General features: G+C 47.2%; 1 protein-coding gene across 1 annotated transcript; it reads right to left on the bottom strand.

Moving 5' to 3' along the window:
- Positions 1–6,552: 6,552 nt before the first annotated feature.
- INHBB (inhibin subunit beta B) lies at positions 6,553–18,192 on the bottom strand. Its single transcript, XM_068246149.1, has 2 exons — positions 17,720–18,192; positions 6,553–8,991 (listed from the first exon to the last, which is right to left on the bottom strand). The coding sequence occupies exons 1-2, from the start codon at positions 18,093–18,095 to the stop codon at positions 8,219–8,221; spliced, it is 1,149 nt and encodes a 382-aa protein (XP_068102250.1). The 5' UTR covers positions 18,096–18,192; the 3' UTR covers positions 6,553–8,218.
- Positions 18,193–21,217: the final 3,025 nt, after the last annotated feature.

The following is a 21,217-nucleotide window of genomic DNA, read 5'->3' as shown; positions in this document are numbered from 1 at the left end:
CTGCGCAGTTCTGAGGCACGCGCCTCGCTAGGGGAACCTTCCTGTTTTAAGAATTCGACTGGAGGATCCTGTAGAATATGAAGAGGGCTGGGAACTGATCCTCACTGCTAATATGCTGCTCCACTGTGGTGACTCTGCATGGGAGGGAGGGGGCTGGCTACCCGTATTGCGGCTCCCTAATCTGAAGTGGTGACCTATACTTGGGGGAGGGGGGGGGGGGGAGGGGGGACTATTCTAGATACATGTCTTGGGGGGGTGGGGCATCTTCTGGCTACTGGGAGGCCGTCCAGTTACCTATATGGGGGGGGGGGGACAACTTCTGACTACCTATACTGGGGGCCTACTTCTGGCTACCTATACAGGGACCCCCTGTGGCTACCTACACTAAGGTGGTGACCTATACTGGAGGGGGCACTACTTCTGGCTACCTATCTGGGGGGGGGGGGCTACATCTGGTTACCTATACTGAGGGGGGGGGGGCACCTGGCTACATCTGACAACCTATACTAGGGTCTACTTCTGGCTACCTATACAGGAACCCCTGTGGCTACCTATACTGGAGGAGGAGGGGGCTACTTCTGGCTAGCTATACAGAAATGCCGCTCTAGTTACCTATACCGGGGGGGCCTTCTGGCTACCCATATTGGAGGGGAGGGTAACATCTGGCCGCTGGTTAACATACCAGATGGGCTATACTGGGGGCACCTCTGGCTACCTGAAATTCAGTGGGCTGAAAGGAGCCTTTATCATTTCACTTTTGGGTAGGTGGGGAGAGAAAGCCCAACCGAAAATTTGCTATGAGGCCCTTTGATTTCTAGCCACGCCCCTGCATGTGTGGACAATATTTACAACCTGATCTCCTGAGCACCTTGTACAGAGCAGGCCTGGCTGTGGGCCAGAGAGGAATTCTAGCAGGTTTTTGAATAAGCTCCAATGATTTTTTGGTTGAATACACAACAGAGCTAAAGGGGGTTTAAATTGTTATTTAAAAAACCAAGTTGCCCGGAGTGGCGGCTCCTAAAGCTGCCGTCCGCGTAACAGCTCCGAGCAAATAATGTTCTGACAGCTGAGACCGCTGCCAAGAATGCTTCTACTGCTTATGACTCCGCTGCCCAACCCCAGGACGTCTTGTTGCTACTGCGCTTAACCTATTCACGGCCACAAACTGCAGTGAGGGGCGGAATGGATGGTTGGCAGTGCGCTCTAACTGGCGAACGATCGGAATCAGTTTTTCAGAATCTACCGCAGTCGGCTGAAAATAAGATCATTTCTGATTGCCCACAGTCACCGGTAGTGATGAGCGAAAATGCCAATATACTTTTCGCATTAATTTTCACGAAAATGCTAAAATCGATTTTTAAGCCAAAAAAAAAAAAAAAATCAAAAATAGGTTTTGTTAAAGTATTGTTTTTTTTCGTATTTTTGCAGTTAAAATGCGCGGTAAAATATGTTTTTTCTGCGTTTTTGCTTTTTTTTCAGAAAAAATTATCGATTTTTGTATAAAATGCGAAGATACAAGCTATTTCCACTAATATTTTCTCAAAATCGAAAATAGCATTTTTTTTTAGTAGAAAGTGATTAGTTTGATCAGGAGACAGATTAATAAAAAGATGGCTATACATGATACAATCAAATCAATCGATTTTCCCGTTTTCTTAATAAAAATGATCAGTTGTATAAGAACTCAAAAAGAACCCTGAAAAAAAAATTACATTTTTCCATATTTTTTTTCATAAAAATCTGATTGGATGTGTTGGAAAAAATCGGATAGAAAAAATATAAAAACTTAAAGTTTTATTCATTCGTTTGATATGTTTGGAATAAGGCCCCGTTCACACTTGCATTTTGGCATGCAAACGGACCGGATCGTATCAGGACCTGATCCGGATTGGAACCGTACGGTTCCGATCCGGATCCGATCCGGTCCGTTTTCTTCAGGCTGCCATCCGGATCCGTAGGGAAAAAAAACAAAAAACAAACAAAATACCTTAAAATTTGTTGGGGTCTGCAGAAGGTGCACCTGGTGCACCTGTAGAATCAGGTCCTCCGCTGTAGGCCTCACCTCCACCTCCGACATTCTGCCAAACAGCTCCAGCACGTCTGTCACTGCTGCTCCACTCCAGATATGCTGGGCCCATGTGTCCCCATCCGAAATGGCCGCTTGGATACGCATAGGAAGTGGGGTAGAACGTCCGGCGTTGTCCCCAGTGTGTTCTGTGCTTCCGTTTCCCATTGGATTTCTATATCCGCATGGTGCAGTCAGGATCCGTTCCGGGTGCGTGGGCCGGATGAGCCGGAGCAAAAAATAGCGCATGTTGGAAAAGTGTCCGGAGTCCGGATCCGGCTCCGTACTGTACAGAACGGACGCGTGTGAACGTCCGCATAGACTTTGCATTGCTATGCGGAACGTACGTTCCGTTTGTACAGTATACGGTCCGAATCCGATCAGGCGGATCCGGACAGGGAACGCTAATGTGAACCGGGCCAAGACAATTATAAGCATACAATATTTTGGTTTGATTTTGAATCGTATGAGCGGATTGTGTTGGTAAGCTCGCATACTGCATGGAGGTGGTAGCATTGGCCAATCAAAATAGGATTTGTGCCTGATATAGACCTTCAACTTTGATTAGCCGATCATTGACCGATTTTACCACCTCTGTGAAGTATGAGAGATTACTGACACAATATGTTCATAGTATTCAAAATCTGTTGACTCTCGTGGAAGAGATAAAATTGGCTAGTCATTGATCAATCAAATTTGAAGGTGTGTACTAGGCTTTAGGTCTATTCCTGTCAGTTTCAAACACAAATCGATGACGACAGCATATTTTGTTTTACATCATTTTCTTTATTTAAACTGTACATCACAAGATATTGCTCTTTCGACAACATAACTAAGTGGAAAAAAAAAAGTTTGGTTTTAAATTATTATTATGTAACAGAAACTAACGAGATTTTTTTTATTAAATAAAAGCAAACATTGAATTTAGGAATGTACATATTTTTTTTTTTTTTATGCTACAATAATTCTTTCTCGCTCTGCATTCCATGTGCGCATTGAAATAGAAAATTAAACACCTTGAAATGTGTGTATGTATGAAATGTGTGTGTATATGTATATATATGTATATATATATATATATATATATATATATATATATATATATATATATATATACATGGTTTTCCCGTGAAACGGGACATTCGGACCCGGAATGAGGCAGCGATGATCTATGTACAGTAGAACCAAGCCTCGCTACCCTGCCATTCACTCCATTGTCTCGGCCTCTTTGGTTCCAAAATGACGTATAATACAATGAAAAAAAATTGCTATAAAAATATTCATTTATTTTTTTATTTATTTTTTTATTATTATTATTATTTTGTCTACTTTACAGGTGGCAGTTTTCACTATCTATGCTTCTATTCAGTGCAAAAAGTCACAAACAATCCTTCGCTTTGAAAAAAAAAAAAAAAAAATTACAAATACGGGGAAAAAAGTAAGAAAAGCGAATGATTTTTATTTCAAGTATAAAAAATATATATTAGAAAATAAAATAGTACATTATATGTATTTATTTATATTGTATGTATGTATATGTGTGTATAAAGTCCTTTGCGCCTGGTGGGAAGGAACGGAAATGCATAGCTGAAGGGGGCGGAGTTAGTCACAGCAGGAGGCGGGGGTACCGCCCCGATGACCCAAAAAGAACCAATCCAAATCTGTTTCTCAACATGGAGTGATATGTGCCTATTCCGCTGAAGCGTCGCCGTACTACAAGAGCCAGCTTCACCATGTGTCTTGCTGGGACTAGTAGTACTCCGGCAACTGCCCCCTCCTGACAATCTGATACTATAAGGCAATAGCAGCGACAGGCTCTTGCAGTGTCCATCATACCCTACTTTGTGAACATGTAAATTTAACTTAAGATAGGCTACCCCTGTGGAATGTCATTTCTTCTGCCAGGTTCTCTTTAAAGGTAGATGCAGCAGTGACAAGATTTAAAGTCCCCCCCCAGGCACAGATTTGTATGTAAGCACTCTGTTGCTGAGCCTGTTTTACTTCTATGCAATAATAAACCTTTGAACAGCTGATGTCACTAAAATCATTTGTAACGCAAATAGTGAGAAACCCAATCACCAATCAGACACCCTGTGCTATAGGCTGCCACACCCTAAGAGAGATTCAGTCTGTGCAGCAATTCTGAACAGCAGAATGATGTCATCCAACCAGAAGCCCTGCCTATAGAAGCCACAGGTAGTACTTAAGTCTGTTTACTAAACTACTAGTCAGTATTTTTGAATCTGTGCCTGAAAATGGTCTTTAAAATCTTATCTTCTAAGATAAAAATGACATCGTCATAGTGATTTAAGGTCATGTTTAACGTGGATTAAAATGGTAAGTAAGCAGGAGATTGCATGACACGATTCTGAACATGTTTACTAATATGCCTAGAGTCTCTCTGTCTCTCTCTGCTAAACTAGACTAATAATCTGGACTGATGGGTTTAAAGCCCAACCAGAATTTAAAAAATTAGCACCACAAATAGAATCCCCCCCCCATAACCAAATTATTAGAGGTCTTGGAAATGTATTTTTGTTTTGAGCCTTCAGCTAAAAAAGTAATAAAAACACACCCCCCCCCCCTGCAAGTACCAACTATAGGGGTCACACGACTGCTGCCGTTTCTGTAAGGAAGATTTCTGTGATGAAATGTGAAAATGTGGGGGTGGAGTTACTGATCATGTGACTGGCATGTTTCCCATGGGACTATTTTCCTTTGAATAATTTTCAATGAAATCTATGGGTACTTCAAGAGCCCAGGCAAGTTGTTTAAGGTCAGTGCCCTCTTTTACAGAATCACAATTGTCAGGAAGTTTGAGTTGGGCTTTCATTGTACCAAAGACGTGGTTAATATTTTTGTGGGGTTAAAGAACAATACTGGCAAGGAGAAACCTCTCTTAAGGTGGCCACTAACGATACAATTTGCTGGCCAATCGTTTACGAACGAGCTTCATATGGGCGATCTGAAATTATCAATTGTGTCCACTTATGGAAAAAAATCTCCTAACCAATCCGATACGATTATTGAAACCAATACGATTTTCGGATCGATCCTGTCAATCTGATCACATTGTTTGGATTTTTTTCCATTAGTGGTCCCAAATGATTATTTCAAAATGTTCATACAAATAATCATTCGTAAACAATCATCCAGCAAATTGATCTTTAGATGCCAACTTTAAAAACATCCAATCTGCTTTTATTTTCAAGGTATATAATTTTCTCGTGTTTCTTTTTTTTCTTTCTGTCCATCTTGCACCACGCACACACGGCCCTGTGGCAAAGCTCCTCCCATATCAGACACCTCACTTCCTGTGCAGCCAGGACATTTCCTGTTGGTAAATGACATTGGGCACCCTGTTACACACAGTTATTGCTGCTGCTGGATATCTGGATAATGTAGGCACAGGCTTGTTGAGTTACCACAAAAAAAGAGAAATTATTTTAATTATGGATCCACTGTGTTTGGGAAAGACAGAAAGTTATTCCTTCTTTTTATTGATTGATTTGCACTATTACTTAGTGCCTATTTAGTTGTGGATACATCTTGCTGTGTTCAATTGTCTTTTTACCATGGTAGTGTTGTAGAGTTGTTAGGGTTAACCCTTGGCCGAGGATTTAGGCCTTACTCTGCAAAGTTAAGGTTTTAGGGTTAGGGCTAGGAGAGGCAGTTGGTTTAGGTTAGGCTGAAGGGTTGAGTTGGCGTTGTGGGCTATATTGAGGTAAAGTAAAGGGTTAGAGCAGCAAACAAGCAGCCTTGGATGTACATGTTAGACTTTAGTCTATGTGGGTTGACATTTATTAATAATGAATAATAACATTGAAGGTTAGTCGCATACAATTTATGCTTAGGTGTTAAACTGGTTATAGTTTGTTCTAGATGTTGGAGTCAGGGATTGGGTCTTGTGTTTAGGCTGAATTTTGGAAACAGGATTAGGCGTAAGCTCTTGGGTTGAACTTCAGCCTAAAGAGAAGACCCTTTACGTAACCCTTCAACCGTTGAAGGGTTACGTAAAGGGTCTTCTCTTTAGGCTGTAGGTTGAAGATCGGGTTAGGAAAAAGTCTTGTTGGAGATGAGGTTAGGGATAGGGTCTTGTTGGAGATGAGGTTAGGGATAGGGTCTTGTTGGAGATGAGGTTAGGCATAGGGTCTTGTTGGAGATGAGGTTAGGGATAGGGTCTTGTTGGAGATGAGGTTAGGCATTGGGTCTTGTTGGAGAGGAGGTTAGGCATAGAGTCTTGTTGGAGATGAGGTTAGGGATAGGGTCTTGTTGGAGATGAGGTTAGGCATAGGGTCTTGTTGGAGATGAGTTTAGGCATAGGGTCTTGTTGGAGATGAGGTTAGGGGTAGGGTCTTGTTGGAGATGAGGTTAGGCATAGGGTCTTGTTGGAGATGAGGTTAGGGATAAGGTCTTGTTGGAGATGAGGTTAGGCATAGGGTCTTGTTGGAGATGAGGTTAGGGATAGGGTCTTGTTGGAGATGAGGTTAGGGATAGGGTCTTGTTGGAGATGAGGTTAGGGATAGGGTCTTGTTGGAGATGAGGTTAGGGATAGGGTCTTGTTGGAGATTAGGCATAGGGTCTTGTTGGAGAAGAGGTTAGGCATAGGGTCTTGTTGGAGATGGGGTAAGGCATAGGGTTTTGTTGGAGATGGGTTAAGGCATTGGGTCTTGCCTTTAGGCTGAAGATTGGAGACAAGGTTAGGCACTGGGCCTTGTGTTTAGTCTGAAAGTTGGACATGGGGTTAGGGATAAGATCTTGTATGCTGTGAATATTAGCCTATAATCAGGGTTGACTGAGGATTGGTTTCAGATCAAGAGACAAGAACTAGAGAGTTCTACGCAATATTAAGTCAAGATTGATAATGTATCAAAACATCACGTATGCCATCAACATTAGCTATTTTCTGCTCGTGAGCTACAAAAATTTCCCTCAAGATTTTTTTGGGCGCTAAAACCTTCAGCTCAGAAAATGTGTCTCCAATATTCTTTCACCAAAACCAATCACGACTACTGTGACCATCGGATGGCATTTTACAAGTCGCCCTCTACTGCTTGGCATGGTAAGTCATCAAGGTACAGGACGTTCGCCCACCTGCTGCCTCCGCCCCTAGGCTGGGGCCAGATCCATCTGATCAGTAAGGGAATGTAAGTGCACTATCAGGTACCATTATTCAAGGCAGTGGGATGTGCAAGTGCTACGGAAAATAAGTATCCAGCAGTCTGCAAGTGCTATGAATCATGGACGCCTCTCTGACCCCGCCCCAAAATCAGGGGGGAGGGGGAGAGCCCGCCCTTCTATCCACACACACCCCCTTTAACCGGAAATCCCAGAGTTTGAGCTCCTACAGTGCAGGATGAGATTACAGTAATTTAGCAGGCCATTGCGTTATCAAACAGGGGTTATAAAAATAATATATAAATATATATATAACTTTTTATATATATATATATAATAATCTGCATTCTCTTTTGCACTCTATTGTCTCCTGTACACACGGATGATTTCCCGGACAATAGAATCTGCATAACATAATACAGTGGCTTCTATACATACAACAGAAGAGTCAATAGATGAGGCCTCATTGGATGAGGTTCTGTTGGGTTGCACACAGGGTTTGCAGTCGGCAGAAGGTCCAGAGTGGGCCACAGTGTGTCTCTGCTCTTTGCATTTTTTCCTGCAAGACTCTGAAATATTTCAGGAAGACCAATTTTAGTCAATCCATTCGTTCATCTGCAACGTGAAAATACATTCCTCATGAGAAGTGCTGAAAGGCTGTAGTGGGTAGAAAAAGTCAACAATATCCCTCACCACCACAATACTAAGGATGGCCAGTCGGTTTCTCCATTGGTCACTGACGTTGGGTGTTTCGAGGAACACAGCAGGTTTCCCCCCTGGAGAAAGTTAAGACACCTGGAATTGGGTGAATTGGATCTCCTTCTCAGGAAACACATTGGGAACGCTGAACTGAGCCTCACTGAGTGCTGTTCGCTTACAATCTCATACTACGCATTTCGAGAAGAGGATTGGGCATCCCCAGACTGGCACTTAGATCACTTGTAGAAGAATCTTTGCCACCCTAACGTCAAAGCATCATGGCACAATGCTGGTAAAAGGTGCAGCAAAGGCGGGGGAATGTCCTGGCATTTGTAATCATGCGCATCCACATTCCTCCACAATCATATTAGGCACGTCCCTCTTGACGATGTTGTACTCATCGTCAAAGTACAGCATGGACATTGTACTTAGTTTTGTAGGAATGCAACAAGAGTTCACCGTCCCGGGGTTCAGCCCCCTCATCCTGTACTGATTGACCACCGCCGTGTGAAAGGAGGATGCCGAACCCGGGACGCCTGCCAAGTAGGCCGGGCAGCTGCCTTCACAGTAATTGCCATAGTAACCAGATGGCGCTATGATCCAGTCATTCCATCCGATGAGTCGGAAGTCAATATAAAACTGTTGCCTACAACACAGGCTGGTCCGTCCATCGCACTCGAGACCTCTTTTCCTGATACGGTGCTTGTTGTCCGCTAGGCGGGCGTGGACCACCAAAAACGGACGATGGGACTCCTCTCCCGGGTCAACGTAGACCGGAACAATGGACAAGTCCTCACAGCCATCGCACTGGACCTCGAGGTTCAACCTACGGTCTCCTTTCTCGAAGAGAGCCTGAATGGTCTCTGTCAGAGGAAATGTGTGCCAACCACTTCTTCGGATGTCCACCTTCTTTTCCACCAAACCCATTTTCATGGGGTTGGTGGGGTCTTGGAAGTGAAGTTTGATACGGATTTTCCTCCTACCCGTCTTCTCCATCACCTCTGGGAGCTTCAGGTAAAGCCACAGGTTGGACTGGAAGACAAACAAGTTCTGGTTGCCTTCGCTTGAAATGGTGAAGGAGAGCTGGACTCGGGATGCCGTCAGTTCATCTGCAGAAGAGAAAAAGACAAAAACAAATCAGAACTTAAAACGCGTTCAAGACAAAGGAAGTCAGTTGGTCATTTTGTACGATGCTAACTGATGCCACATGCTCGCCCTTTGAGAGTTATTGTGGACAGGCAATCATGTTCTTGTTTGTGATTGTCTCACGTTTATGATCACACACCCTTTATTTTACGTACAGAGCTGCGCAATATATCCGTGCTTCGGAAATAGAGGACAATAATAATTGTCTTGTTACTCTTCAAAACCTTGAGTGAAGAATTAACTTCTGACAACTGTAGGAGACAAAGACTTTGATTGGATAAAGATAGTGGACACCATTTAGTGCCTTATGCTTGGAACCATCACCTGGTTTCCTGTCCTAACCATGCAAAGGTCAGTGAATTACAGTTTGTAAAACTCTACTCACATGCACTAACCACGCCAAGAACTCACCATACTGCCTGGTGCACACCATGCAGTTTACCGACAGATTGACGGGTTGAATCAATCTTTTCCGACATCTCAGAACTGCTCCCAAACAGGATTGATTTTCTGCAGTACTGATCCTGTTCTTGATCGGGAGAAGATCGGTTATGTCAGAAATGATTGCCTTGACCTGTCCATCTAATGGGAAAATGAATGGTGTGTACAAGGCGTTAAAGTGGGAGGAAGATTATACGTAAGCCAGCTTAATTTTAGTAAAGTGAGGCTCCAGTTAAAAAGTCAGTGTACCTGCATTTCTAAATGTAGTTCTGTTCTAAAATGCAAGCTTCTCACTGCCATTGTTTACATTTCAAGAAAAAATAATAAACACCTGTCCGTATGCTCATGGTAATTTTTTGCCGATGTTATCACCACTTCAGTGAAGTGAGGAAAATAAGTGCATAGAGTGAATTTACAGTCACAGTAGCAATGGAAAGATTTCTGAAGGCCATTACTGAAGTGGAGGTTAGCACACACTGCTGCTAGTTTACTATCAGTATAGACAGTAACAGCGTGTACTGTATATACTGGAGGTAGCAGAGATCAGCACATGCTGCAACTAGTTTACTATCAATACAGGCACAGATGGAGTAACAGCTTATACTGTACATACTGAAGGCAGCAGAAATCTGTACACAATGCAGCTAGTTTACTATCAGTACAGGCACAGAGTAACAGCTTGTACTGTACATAGTGAAGGCAGCAGAGATCGGCACACACTGCAGCTAGTTTACTTTCTCTACAGGCACAGAGTAACAGCTTATACTGTACATACTGGAGGCAGCAGAGATCAGCACAAGCTGCAACTAGTTTACATGCACAGAGTAACAGCTTATATTGTATAATACTGGAAGCAGCAGAGATCAGCACATACTGCAGCTAGTTTACTATCAGTACAGGCACAGAGTAAATCATTGTATATCATTGTATGTATACTATGCTGATCCAATAAAAATTATGATTATGATAGTCTCCAGCCTCAGGGCGCAGCGTAGGAGGGGGCACAGGGCCGGTCCGAGGCAGAGGCAAGAGAGGCTCCAGCCTCAGGGTGCCGCATAGGAGGGGACACAGGGCTGATCCGAGGCAGAGGCGAGAGAGGCTCCAGCCTCAGGGCGCAGCATAGGAGGGGGCACAGGGCCGGTCTGAGGCAGAGGCGAGAGAAGCTCCAGTCTCAGGGCGCAGTGTAGGAGGGGGCGCAGGGCGGGGCTGAGGCAGAGGCGATAGAGGCTCCAGCCTCAGGGCGCAGTGTTGGAGGGGGCGCACAACTCACTCAGCTATTATTCCCCTATTGTGTGTGAAGCAGAGAGAAATAAGAAAAGGGAATACATGGCAGTGACTGCAAGCCAGATAACTAGAGATTAGGTGTTGTGGGCCCTGGGCGCCTCTTAGTGTAATACCAATGAGTGTGTGACGGCTGGGGTGGCAGGGATGGAGGGGCCTCTTAGTGTAATACCAATGAGTGTGTGACGGCTGGGGTGGCAGGGATGGAGGGGCCTCTTAGTGTAATACCAATGAGTGTGTGACGGCTGGGGTGGCAGGGATGGGGGAGAGGCCTCTTAGTGTAATACCAATCAGTGTGTGACAGCTGGGGTGGGAGGAATAAAGGGGCGCACTTTGGTGTCTCAGCCTTGGGTGCTGGAGGACCTTGTCCCGGCTCTGCATATGGGCCTGTGAGTGAGAAAGTTCTGTGATCATTTCTAACAGCTATGATTACATATCACTGTTTACTATCGTTTCTTCACTGCGCAAAAAAAAAAATAAAAACAAACAAACCACAAAAACACCTTAAAATCAGTAACACTGAAAGCGCTGAGAAACCTTAACAAGACCACAGGAAGGGTTCTCAGGATTCTCAGAGCAACATAAAAACAACCCCCCCCCCCCCCCAAAAAAAAAACCAAACAAACAAAAAAAAAACATAGGACAAAATGGCGGACGCAAACATCACGCGACCGTATTGTGAAAACGGTTTACATAACAGGGCTCTCCGCTGCACTGCTTTCCCATCGCTTATTAGTGTCCCCTCCTGCACACGATCGGCCGTCCTGCCAAGACTTCAACAAGGATCTGAATGGCGCAAACCCCCCCCTCCTTCCCCCCCTCCCCCGAAGACATGGTGAGAATGCCTGGAGGCGATGCCCATGCCAAGTGCCAATACATCACACCGGTCCCAGCAGTGTCCCCATCAAAGGCTGCGCCTTCCGCCCAGAAGTGGCAAGGAAATGCCAGCGGAGAACGCGGCTTTCAACTCAAGAGGTTCAGATAGTAAAAAAACAAACAAAACAAAAGCAAAGGACAGGCCCAGCAGAAACACAGAAAAAGATGTCTCTCTGTAGAGTCATCCCTCAGGGCGCTTTCACACTGGGGCTGTGCAGTATTTTTACAGCACCCAACACCGTGCAATGAAAGTCTACGGAGATTTTCATACTGTGACGTTACGGCGCGACGTAAGTGACGTTTTCACCCCATCCCCGACGCAGGGCCAGAATGACGTTACCGCGCTGCTTCTGCGTCGAGTTGTGGCGATCTGCATTGGCCCAGAAGTCATGTTAGTCTATGGCGACGGGGGGATTTCTAAAAAATTACCGACGTGACATCGTGGCGCGCATGTGCAGAAGTGTATGTTAACAATACGCTTCCGCATACCCGAAGCAGGAAGTAACAAACGCACGACACTTCCTGCTTGGCCAGTGGCCAGACGGGGACACAGCGGAAATAAAGCGGTGTTCCCTGAGGGCTTGCTTTTGACGGTGCAATGTGGTGCGTGGGGTGCGACGTGCTGCATCGCCAACTCCGGTTCACAGTGTGAAACGGGCCTAAAGTTAAAAGACAACGATTGTAAAATTTTGTTTAAATTTTAAATTCATGCATATAAAATATACTTATTTTCACAGAGTAAAATGCACTGTACATTACTTTGTTTCCTGTCTTGCTGCCACTTACAGTAGGTAGTAAAAATCTGACCAATCTGTCAGGTTTTGGACTAGTCCATCTAATGGGGGATTCTCAGGTATTTCTTTATTTAGAAGAGCTCTTTCTAGACTGCCCAAATAGTGTGCAGATGAGTAGCTGACTGACACCTTTGTGCAGATCTCTGCCAGAGAGGGCTTTTGTAAAGAATAAAAGAACAAGTCCCAAAATCTGTCAGATCTGTTTTCACTACCTGGTGTAAGTGCCAGCAACATCGGAAAAAAGTACGCCACAATGTACATTTAATATGAATGTCTTTCAAAGGGACACTCCAGAGAAAAATGTAAGCATTACAAGTCTGACAGAACCAAGAAGTTTTGAACTAGTCCATCTCCTCATGGCGGATTCTCTGGGTTTTCTTTGTTTTCAAAGCATTTCCTGAATGGCAGTTAAGCTGCGAAAATTCTTTGATACCAGCCAGCCTTCCTAATCACTTGAACACTACAGTATTTTGTCAGACTTAGCAACTGCAATTCAGAAAATGCTTTTGAAAAACAAAGCAATCCCTGAGAATCCCCCATGAGGAGATGGTCTAAAACCTTTCAATTCTAACAGATTTTAACTGCCTACTTTTTTTTTTGCTGGAGTGGTCCTTTAAATTGTGCAATTTTTCATGTTAGTGGTCTTTTAAGCCAGCTTAGACACACATCGATTTTACCCCACCGATATGGCAAACTGATCGATCATTCTCTGATCAGAACATGATGGATTCCTAACACACACACACAAAGCAAATCGATATGCAATAGATTTTAATCTGCTGAGAATTCATCGAACCACAGCCCTGCAATCCCTGATGCAACACTATGGTCCAATCGATTGACCACCATCCTGGCAGATCAATGGGTCAAATATTGATCCAAATGAGATCGATCCGGCATAGATGTTAGGACATACTGTAGATTTTTGGCAGACTCTATCAGAGATTAAAAAAAATTAATCAATGAATGTATGAGATTACAGTGGTGGCCATTAATGATCCAATCTTTTTCATCCAATCTTACCAAATCTATGTAGTATAAGGGTAAATTAAGTGAATATATTGAATGATTGAGGCAGTTCCCTAATATTACATAGAAATGGTAAGATTGGATGAAAAAGACTGGATCATTAGTGGCCACCATAAGTAATATAAAGGACTACTTAAATTACCCATTCAATATATTCACTCAGTTTACCCTAACGACTGGTACACCGTTTTGATTATAATTGGCCAATCACTGACCAATTGTACCAACTCCATGTAGTATAAAGGTACACACACATGTCGGATTTTTCCAAACGACCGGTCGTTTGGACGTCAAATCGAGCGTGTGTACGATCGTTCGTTCAGCTGATAAGACTGGATTTGACCGATCCGCCAATCTGTCGTTTGGAAAAATCTGATGTGTGTACGAGCCTTAAAGAGAACCAGAGACGAAGTACCCTCGGGTATTTTACCATATATATCAGTGGGAACATTAGAGAAAACACTTACCTTACTTTCTGCTTCATCCTTCACCGCTCAGGCTGCTTGTTATCAGCCCTGATAAAATCCCCGACTGAGCACTCAGTCTGGCTTTGCTCAGGAATCATTATAGCTGAGTCTATCTTCTCTGATGTCTTTTCAAGCCCAAGCCTGCCCCCTTGTGGCTCTGCTATAATGACTCGGCTATAAAGATTCCTGAGCAAAGCCAGATTGAATGTTCAGTCCGGGATTTTATCAGGGCTGATAACAAGCAGGCTGAGCAGTGAAGGATGAAACAGAGAGCAGGGTAGGTGTTTTCTCTAATGTTCCCACTGATATATATGGTAAAATACATGAGGGTGCTTCGTCTCTGGTTCACTTTAAGAGCCAATAAATCCTGAATCCTATGAGCAGATTGTGCAGGGAAACCCTCATACTACTGGGAGGGGGTAAAATTTGTCAGTGATTGGCCAATCATAATTTAAAGTGTGTACCAGGCTTTATATTACGTAGACTTGGTAAAATTGGATGAAAAAGATTGGATCATCAGTGGCCACCTATATAAAATGTGTCATAAGATGAACATGCAATAAGAAAGAAAATCTAAGTAAGTCCTAGAATCCCCTAATACCCTAATCATGGCTGTTTTTAAACAGGGAGCAATTGCGCTGTGATTGGCAGTGGTGAAAAAACGCTGCATGTTGCATTTCAGGAGCAAAAAAATGCAGAAAACCATCGATAAGCGCTAGCAATTGCAATTTTTCTGCTATTTTCGGTATGATTCAGCCCTTAGGGTGTACTTGTCATAGTAGATCCATGACAGTAATTTTTGAGTGAAAGAAAGATATGTCATCCATAGAAAAGAAAGCTTTGTCATCTATAAACAAACCTCCTTAAAGGACCACTATCACGAAAAAAGCAGGCAGTTAAAATCTGACAGAACCGACAGGTTTTGGGCCAGTCCATCTCCTCATGGGGGATTCTCAGGGGTTTCTTTGTTTTTGACAGCATTTCCTGAACAGCAGTTGCAAAGTCTAACTGACAAAACAGTGTGCAAGTGAGTAGGGAGGCTGGCTGGCATCTTATTATTTTGGCAGGTAAACTGCTTTTCAGGAAATGCTGTTGAAAATAAAGAAAACCCAGAGAATCCCCCCATGAGGAGATGGACTGGTCCAAAACCTGTCGGTTCTGTCAGATTTTAACTGCCTGCTGTTTTCGCGGTAGTGGTCCTTTGATTATTTCAAGCTAATTCAAAGCATAAGGGAAAGCAATGATATTCTATCATCGCGTGCGTCTCAGAAATCTATCTGTGTCAGGGGGTAGCGGAGGGGATGTTGCCCACAGCAGGGGGGCATTTGGCAAAGGCGGTCTTACACAAGGGGGTGCAGCTGCCCTAATGTTGGGAAACACAATGTTCTTTAAGCGAAGCGTGGATCTTTTTGGTGCAGGCTTTTGGCAGCGTTGCTTTTTGGCGTACGGAGTATAAGGCGTGGTGTGTGACATTAGACAAGATTTATTGGGAACGACATACCTAAAGGTGCCAACTTCTCTGATGTGATAACTGAAATCTCTGCATTAACAGAGTTATCCAATGATCAGCACAATAAGTGCTAAAAGATTTGTGTCGGTGTACAGGTGGGACCAATGGCGTCACACCAGATCGGGAGATAATATCGAGTTTGGCTTAAGCTAGGTTAGGATCCAAGCTGAGGTCACACTCAGAAGAACTTAAAAGGAGGCCACTAACGATCCAAATTCTAGCAAAAAATCATTTGAGCGATCAGATAATTCTGATCGGAAGTGAAATCTTTCACTACACCGTCAACGAACCAATCTCTGCTTCCTATCTATCACAACCGACACCAGAAAATCCAAATTTTGGTTAGACGATTGTTTTTATAATCGTTCGAAATCGAGTATGCCCATCAATGGAGATTATTTACAACCAATCTGATAAGAATTTCTGCTTACTCAAATGATTTTCAGCTAGAAATTGGACCATTCGCGGCCACCTTAAGGTCCATATACACACTAGATAAACGTCAGGGGAAACAAGCAATGTCGCTCAATTATATCCCGGCAAAATAGAATGAAAAAGTAGTTTACACGATATTGTTCACACACACACACACACACACACACACACACACCAGTGTGCCAGTATAGGATGCCCTGTGCTCCTTGTGCCAGTATAGGGTGCCCTGTGCTCCTTGTGCCAGTATAGGGTGCCCTGTCATCATTGTGCCAGTATAGGGTGCCATGTCCTCCTCGTGCCAGTATAGGGTGCCCTGTGCTCCTTGTGCCAGTATAGGGTGCCCTGTGCTCCTTGTGCCAGTATAGGGTGCCCTGTGCTCCTTGTGCCAGTATAGGGTGCCCTGTGCTCCTTGTGCCAGTATAGGGTGCCCTGTCCTCCTTGTGCCAGTATAGGATGCCCTGTCCTCCTTGTGCCAGTATAGGGTGCCCTGTCATCATTGTGCCAGTATAGGGTGCCCTGTCCTCCTGAGAAAGGATGGAATATATGGTCCTCTCTATGCAATGGATTGTGTGCCCTGCCCCCCTGCTAGTATAGAATGTTCATGTTTATCAATATACAGGTGAAACTCGAAAAATTAGAATATCTTTCAAAAAGTAAATTTTATTCAGTAATTCAATGTAAAAGATGAAACTAATGTCCAGGATAGAGTCCCCTGCCCCCCCCCCCCCCCCTGCTAGCATAGCCCCCTGTCCCCCCTGTGCCAGAAGTGTGTGCACTGTCCTCCCTGTGCCAGGATAGAGTCCCCTGTAGCCCTGTGCCAGTAATGAGTCTCTTGTCCCCCCTGTGCCATTATAGTGTCCCCTGTCCCTCCTGTGCAAGAATAGAATGCTCTGTCCCTCTTGTGCCAGGATAGAGTCCCCCCTGTGCCAGCAGAGAGTCCCCTGTCCCCCTGTGCCAGTATAGAGTCCCCTGTCCCCCTGTGCCAGGATAGAGTCCCCTGTCCCCCCTGTGCCAGGATACAGTAACCTGTCCCCCTGTGCCAGGATAGAGTCCCCTGCCCCCCTGTGCCAGGATAGAGTCCCCTGTCTCCCTGTGCCAGGATAGAGTCCCCTGTCCCCCTGTGCCAGTAATGAGTCTCCTGTCCCCCTGTGCCAGGATAGAGTGCCCTGCCCCCCTGTGCCAGGATAGAGTGCCCTGTCCCCCTGTGCCAGTATAGAGTGCCCTGTCCCCCCCCTGTGCCAGTATAGAGTGACCTATTCCCCTTGTGCCAGTATAGAGTCCCCTTTTCCCCCTGTGCCAGTATAGAGTCCCCTGTCCCCCCTGTGCCAGTATAGAGTCCCCTGTACCCCCTGTGCCAGTACAGAGTCCCCAGTCCCCCTGTGCCAGGCTAGAGTCCCCGTCCCCCCTGTGCCAGGATAGAGTCCCTTGTCCCCCCTGTGCCAGGATAGAGTCCCCTGTGCCAGGATAGAGTGCCCTGTCCCCCCTGTGCGAGGATAGAGTGCCCTGTCCCCCTGTGCCAGTATAGAGTGCCCTGTCCCCCCTGTGCCAGTATAGAGTCCCCTGTTCCCCCTGTGCCAGTATAGAGTGACCTATTCCCCTTGTGCCAGTATAGAGTCCCCTGTTCCCCCTGTGCCAGTATAGAGTGACCTATCCCCCCTGTGCCAGTATAGAGTCCGAGTCCCCTGTACCCCCTGTGCCAGTACAGAGTCCCCTGTGCCAGGATAGAGTCCCCAGTCCCCCTGTGCCAGGATAGAGTGCCCTGTCCCCCCTGTGCCAGGATATAGTCTCCTGTCCCCGGATTTTCTGCCCTGTCCCCCGGTGCCAGGATAGGACCCCCCTGCCAGCCGGTAGCACCCACCTGTCTCGGCGAAGCTGATGATCTCCGAGGTGCCCTGCTCTTGCAGCTCCGGGCTGTGCATGGCATGGCCATCCAGGTTGGGTATCTCCAGACGCCCGTCCTCCCTCACCCGGCCAGAGTGCAGCTTGCGCAGGGCGGTGACCATGGCAGCCTTGGGCACCGCATGGGTGATGTTGGGGCGGTCCCGCATCTGAAGTCGGGACAGTATGTGTCTCTTCACCGCCTCCAGAAAGTCGGGCTCCAGCCGACCCAGCTCCTCCTCTGGGGGTCGCAGCCCACAGGACGAGCAGGTGTCCTGGGGGGCGTCAGGCACCGGAGTGGGGCTGCCAGCAGTGCAGAGGGCACCGGCCAGGAGGAGGAGGAGGGGGCGCAGCATGGTCCGCAGAGCTAGCAATCGCTCAGCACAGAGATCAGAGAGCTATCTGGAGCCAGTCACCCCTCTTTATACCGAGATCCACCTCCTGCCCTCAGGGTACCCGACAGTCCCCCCCCTGTGCCAGTATAGAGTGACCTATTCCCCTTGTGCCAGTATAGAGTCCCCTTTTCCCCCTGTGCCAGTATAGAGTGACCTGTCCCCCCTGTGCCAGTATAGAGTGACCTGTCCCCCCTGTGCCAGTATAGAGTCCCCTGTACCCCCTGTGCCAGTACAGAGTCCCCAGTCCCCCTGTGCCAGGCTAGAGTCCCCGTCCCCCCTGTGCCAGGATAGAGTCCCTTGTCCCCCCTGTGCCAGGATAGAGTCCCCTGTGCCAGGATAGAGTGCCCTGTCCCCCCTGTGCGAGGATAGAGTGCCCTGTCCCCCTGTGCCAGTATAGAGTGCCCTGTCCCCCCTGTGCCAGTATAGAGTGACCTATTCCCCTTGTGCCAGTATAGAGTCCCCTGTTCCCCCTGTGCCAGTATAGAGTGACCTATCCCCCCTGTGCCAGTATAGAGTCCGAGTCCCCTGTACCCCCTGTGCCAGTACAGAGTCCCCTGTGCCAGGATAGAGTCCCCAGTCCCCCTGTGCCAGGATAGAGTGCCCTGTCCCCCCTGTGCCAGGATATAGTCTCCTGTCCCCGGATTTTCTGCCCTGTCCCCCGGTGCCAGGATAGGACCCCCCTGCCAGCCGGTAGCACCCACCTGTCTCGGCGAAGCTGATGATCTCCGAGGTGCCCTGCTCTTGCAGCTCCGGGCTGTGCATGGCATGGCCATCCAGGTTGGGTATCTCCAGACGCCCGTCCTCCCTCACCCGGCCAGAGTGCAGCTTGCGCAGGGCGGTGACCATGGCAGCCTTGGGCACCGCATGGGTGATGTTGGGGCGGTCCCGCATCTGAAGTCGGGACAGTATGTGTCTCTTCACCGCCTCCAGAAAGTCGGGCTCCAGCCGACCCAGCTCCTCCTCTGGGGGTCGCAGCCCACAGGACGAGCAGGTGTCCTGGGGGGCGTCAGGCACCGGAGTGGGGCTGCCAGCAGTGCAGAGGGCACCGGCCAGGAGGAGGAGGAGGGGGCGCAGCATGGTCCGCAGAGCTAGCAATCGCTCAGCACAGAGATCAGAGAGCTATCTGGAGCCAGTCACCCCTCTTTATACCGAGATCCACCTCCTGCCCTCAGGGTACCCGACAGTCCTGACATCCAGGGGTCACTCCGGTCCAACACACATCCAGCGACCTGGGGAAATCCCTAAAACACAGATCCAACCAAAAGATCCAACAGAAGGACCACAACAGACCAAATCCAAAGCTTCAAGGAATCTCCTGAGATCCACAAGCCGGGGGAAACCCTCCCGGAGACCTGGGAACCTCCTGCGATCAGCTCGCACAGGTCCTTCTAGACTGGGGGGTCTTCTGCCATCATCCAAGGGTGGTATTCTGTGATCTCCAATCCGAGAACTCTAATCAGCAGGAATATGGACCCCCTGATAGCAGTCCATGGGGGTCTCCCGATTACCTCCAGAAAGAAGTGTTTTAAGAAACTTTTGCAAGCAGCAAAGTGATCCCCAGCGATTTGTTCCTCAGGGATCAGTTCCTCGGCTGTAATGGTCAAATATCTCCAGTTATCAGTTTCTCAAGGATCTCCAGTGATCAGATATCTCCAGTGATCAGTTCCCGAGGGATCTCCAATTGTCAAATATCTCCAGAGAACAGTTCCTGAGGGATCTCCAATGATCAGGTATCTCCAACGATCAGTTCCTCAAGGATCTCCAACAATCAGTTGCCAATGATCTCCAGTGATCAGCACTCATCAGTCCCTCATGGATCTTCAGAAATCAGCTGTCAGTGATCTCCCATGATCAATTCCTCGAGGATCTCTAGAGATCAGTTCCTCAAGGATTAGTTGTGAGGGATGTTCAGTGATCAGTTGTGAGGGATCTCCAGTGATCAGTTCCTCAGGGATCTCCAATAATCAATTCTTCAGTGATCAGTTCCCCAGGGCTCTCCAGTGATCAGTTCCCCAGGGCTCTCCAGTGATCAGTTCCCCAGGTATCTCCAGTGATCAGTCCCTCAGAGATCTCCAGTGATCAGTTCCCCAGCGATCTCCAGTGATCAGTTCCCCAGGACTCTCCAGTGATCAGTTCCCCAGGGCTCTCCAGTGATCAGTTCCCTCAGAGATCTCCAGTGATCAGTTCCCCAGGGCTCTCCAGTGATCAGTTCCTCAAGAGATCTCCAGTGATCAGTGCCTCGTCTGCGGGGCTGAGCTGTCAGGGGTCTCGGGCTGTCAGTGGTAGGCACACGTGGGGTCTCTGGGTGGTGGCAGTACAGTGGCCCCCGGGGGTCCGGGCTCGGCTCCTGCTCTCAGGCTGTGTGAGCTGAGACTACCTGATCCTCTTCTATGTACACAGAGGAGGAGGAGGGGGAGGGAGGGGGGAGGTTCTACTCCTTGTTACTTTGTAGCACTGCAGGCACTTCTCTCTGTACCTAGTTTAACCCCTGCCAGCCCCGCTCCCCCCGCGCAGGGGCGCCCTCTGCCGGCCACTGGCCACCCCTTCAGTGCTGGAGCGACGCTGTGCGATGAGGGGACTTCATCTGTGACATCTGCGGGCTGCACACTGGGGATGCCGGGACTGAGCCCTCCCCTGTGCAGGTGCCGTGTCCCCTGACCTTGCTGCACTGTAATGAGGGGCAACCCTCTCCCCTCCTCCCACTCCCTCTGTTACCCTTTCCTCATGTTACCCCCCAACTCTCCTGCCCCCTCTGTTCCCCTTCTGAGCAGCCCACCTGTCAGCTCTCCTCTCTTTTTCTCCTGCTCTGACTTCTCTCCTGCTCCTTCCTGCTCTTACCTCTTCCTCCTGCTCTAGTTTCACCTTTCTTTCTCGATCCCTCCTGCTCTTATCTCTCCCTTCTGCTCTCATCTCTCACTCCTGCTCTCATCTCTCCCTCCTGCTCATCTCTCCCTCCTGCTCATCTCTCTCTCCTGCTCATCTCCCTCTCCTGCTCTTATCTCTCCCTTCTGCTCTCATCTCTCACTCCTGCTCTCATCTCTCCCTCCTGCTCTCATCTCTCCCTCCTGCTCATCTCTCCCTCC

The sequence above is a fragment of the Hyperolius riggenbachi genome, chromosome 7 (assembly GCF_040937935.1).
Source record: "Hyperolius riggenbachi isolate aHypRig1 chromosome 7, aHypRig1.pri, whole genome shotgun sequence".
In the NCBI taxonomy this organism is placed as follows: Eukaryota; Metazoa; Chordata; class Amphibia; order Anura; family Hyperoliidae; genus Hyperolius; species Hyperolius riggenbachi.
Note: the sequence above shows the minus strand (reverse complement) of the source record. Positions and strands in the feature narration are given on the sequence as shown.

Bases quoted from the DNA above. Each gene is read 5' to 3' on its own strand.
- INHBB (XM_068246149.1), bottom strand. From the start codon at position 18,095: ATGCTGCGCCCCCTCCTCCTCCTCCTGGCCGGTGCCCTCTGCACTGCT. The intron at 8,992-17,719 runs GTGGGTGCTACC...TCTCTTCTGCAG, and splicing joins CATCAGCTTCGCCGAGACAG to ATGAACTGACGGCATCCCGA.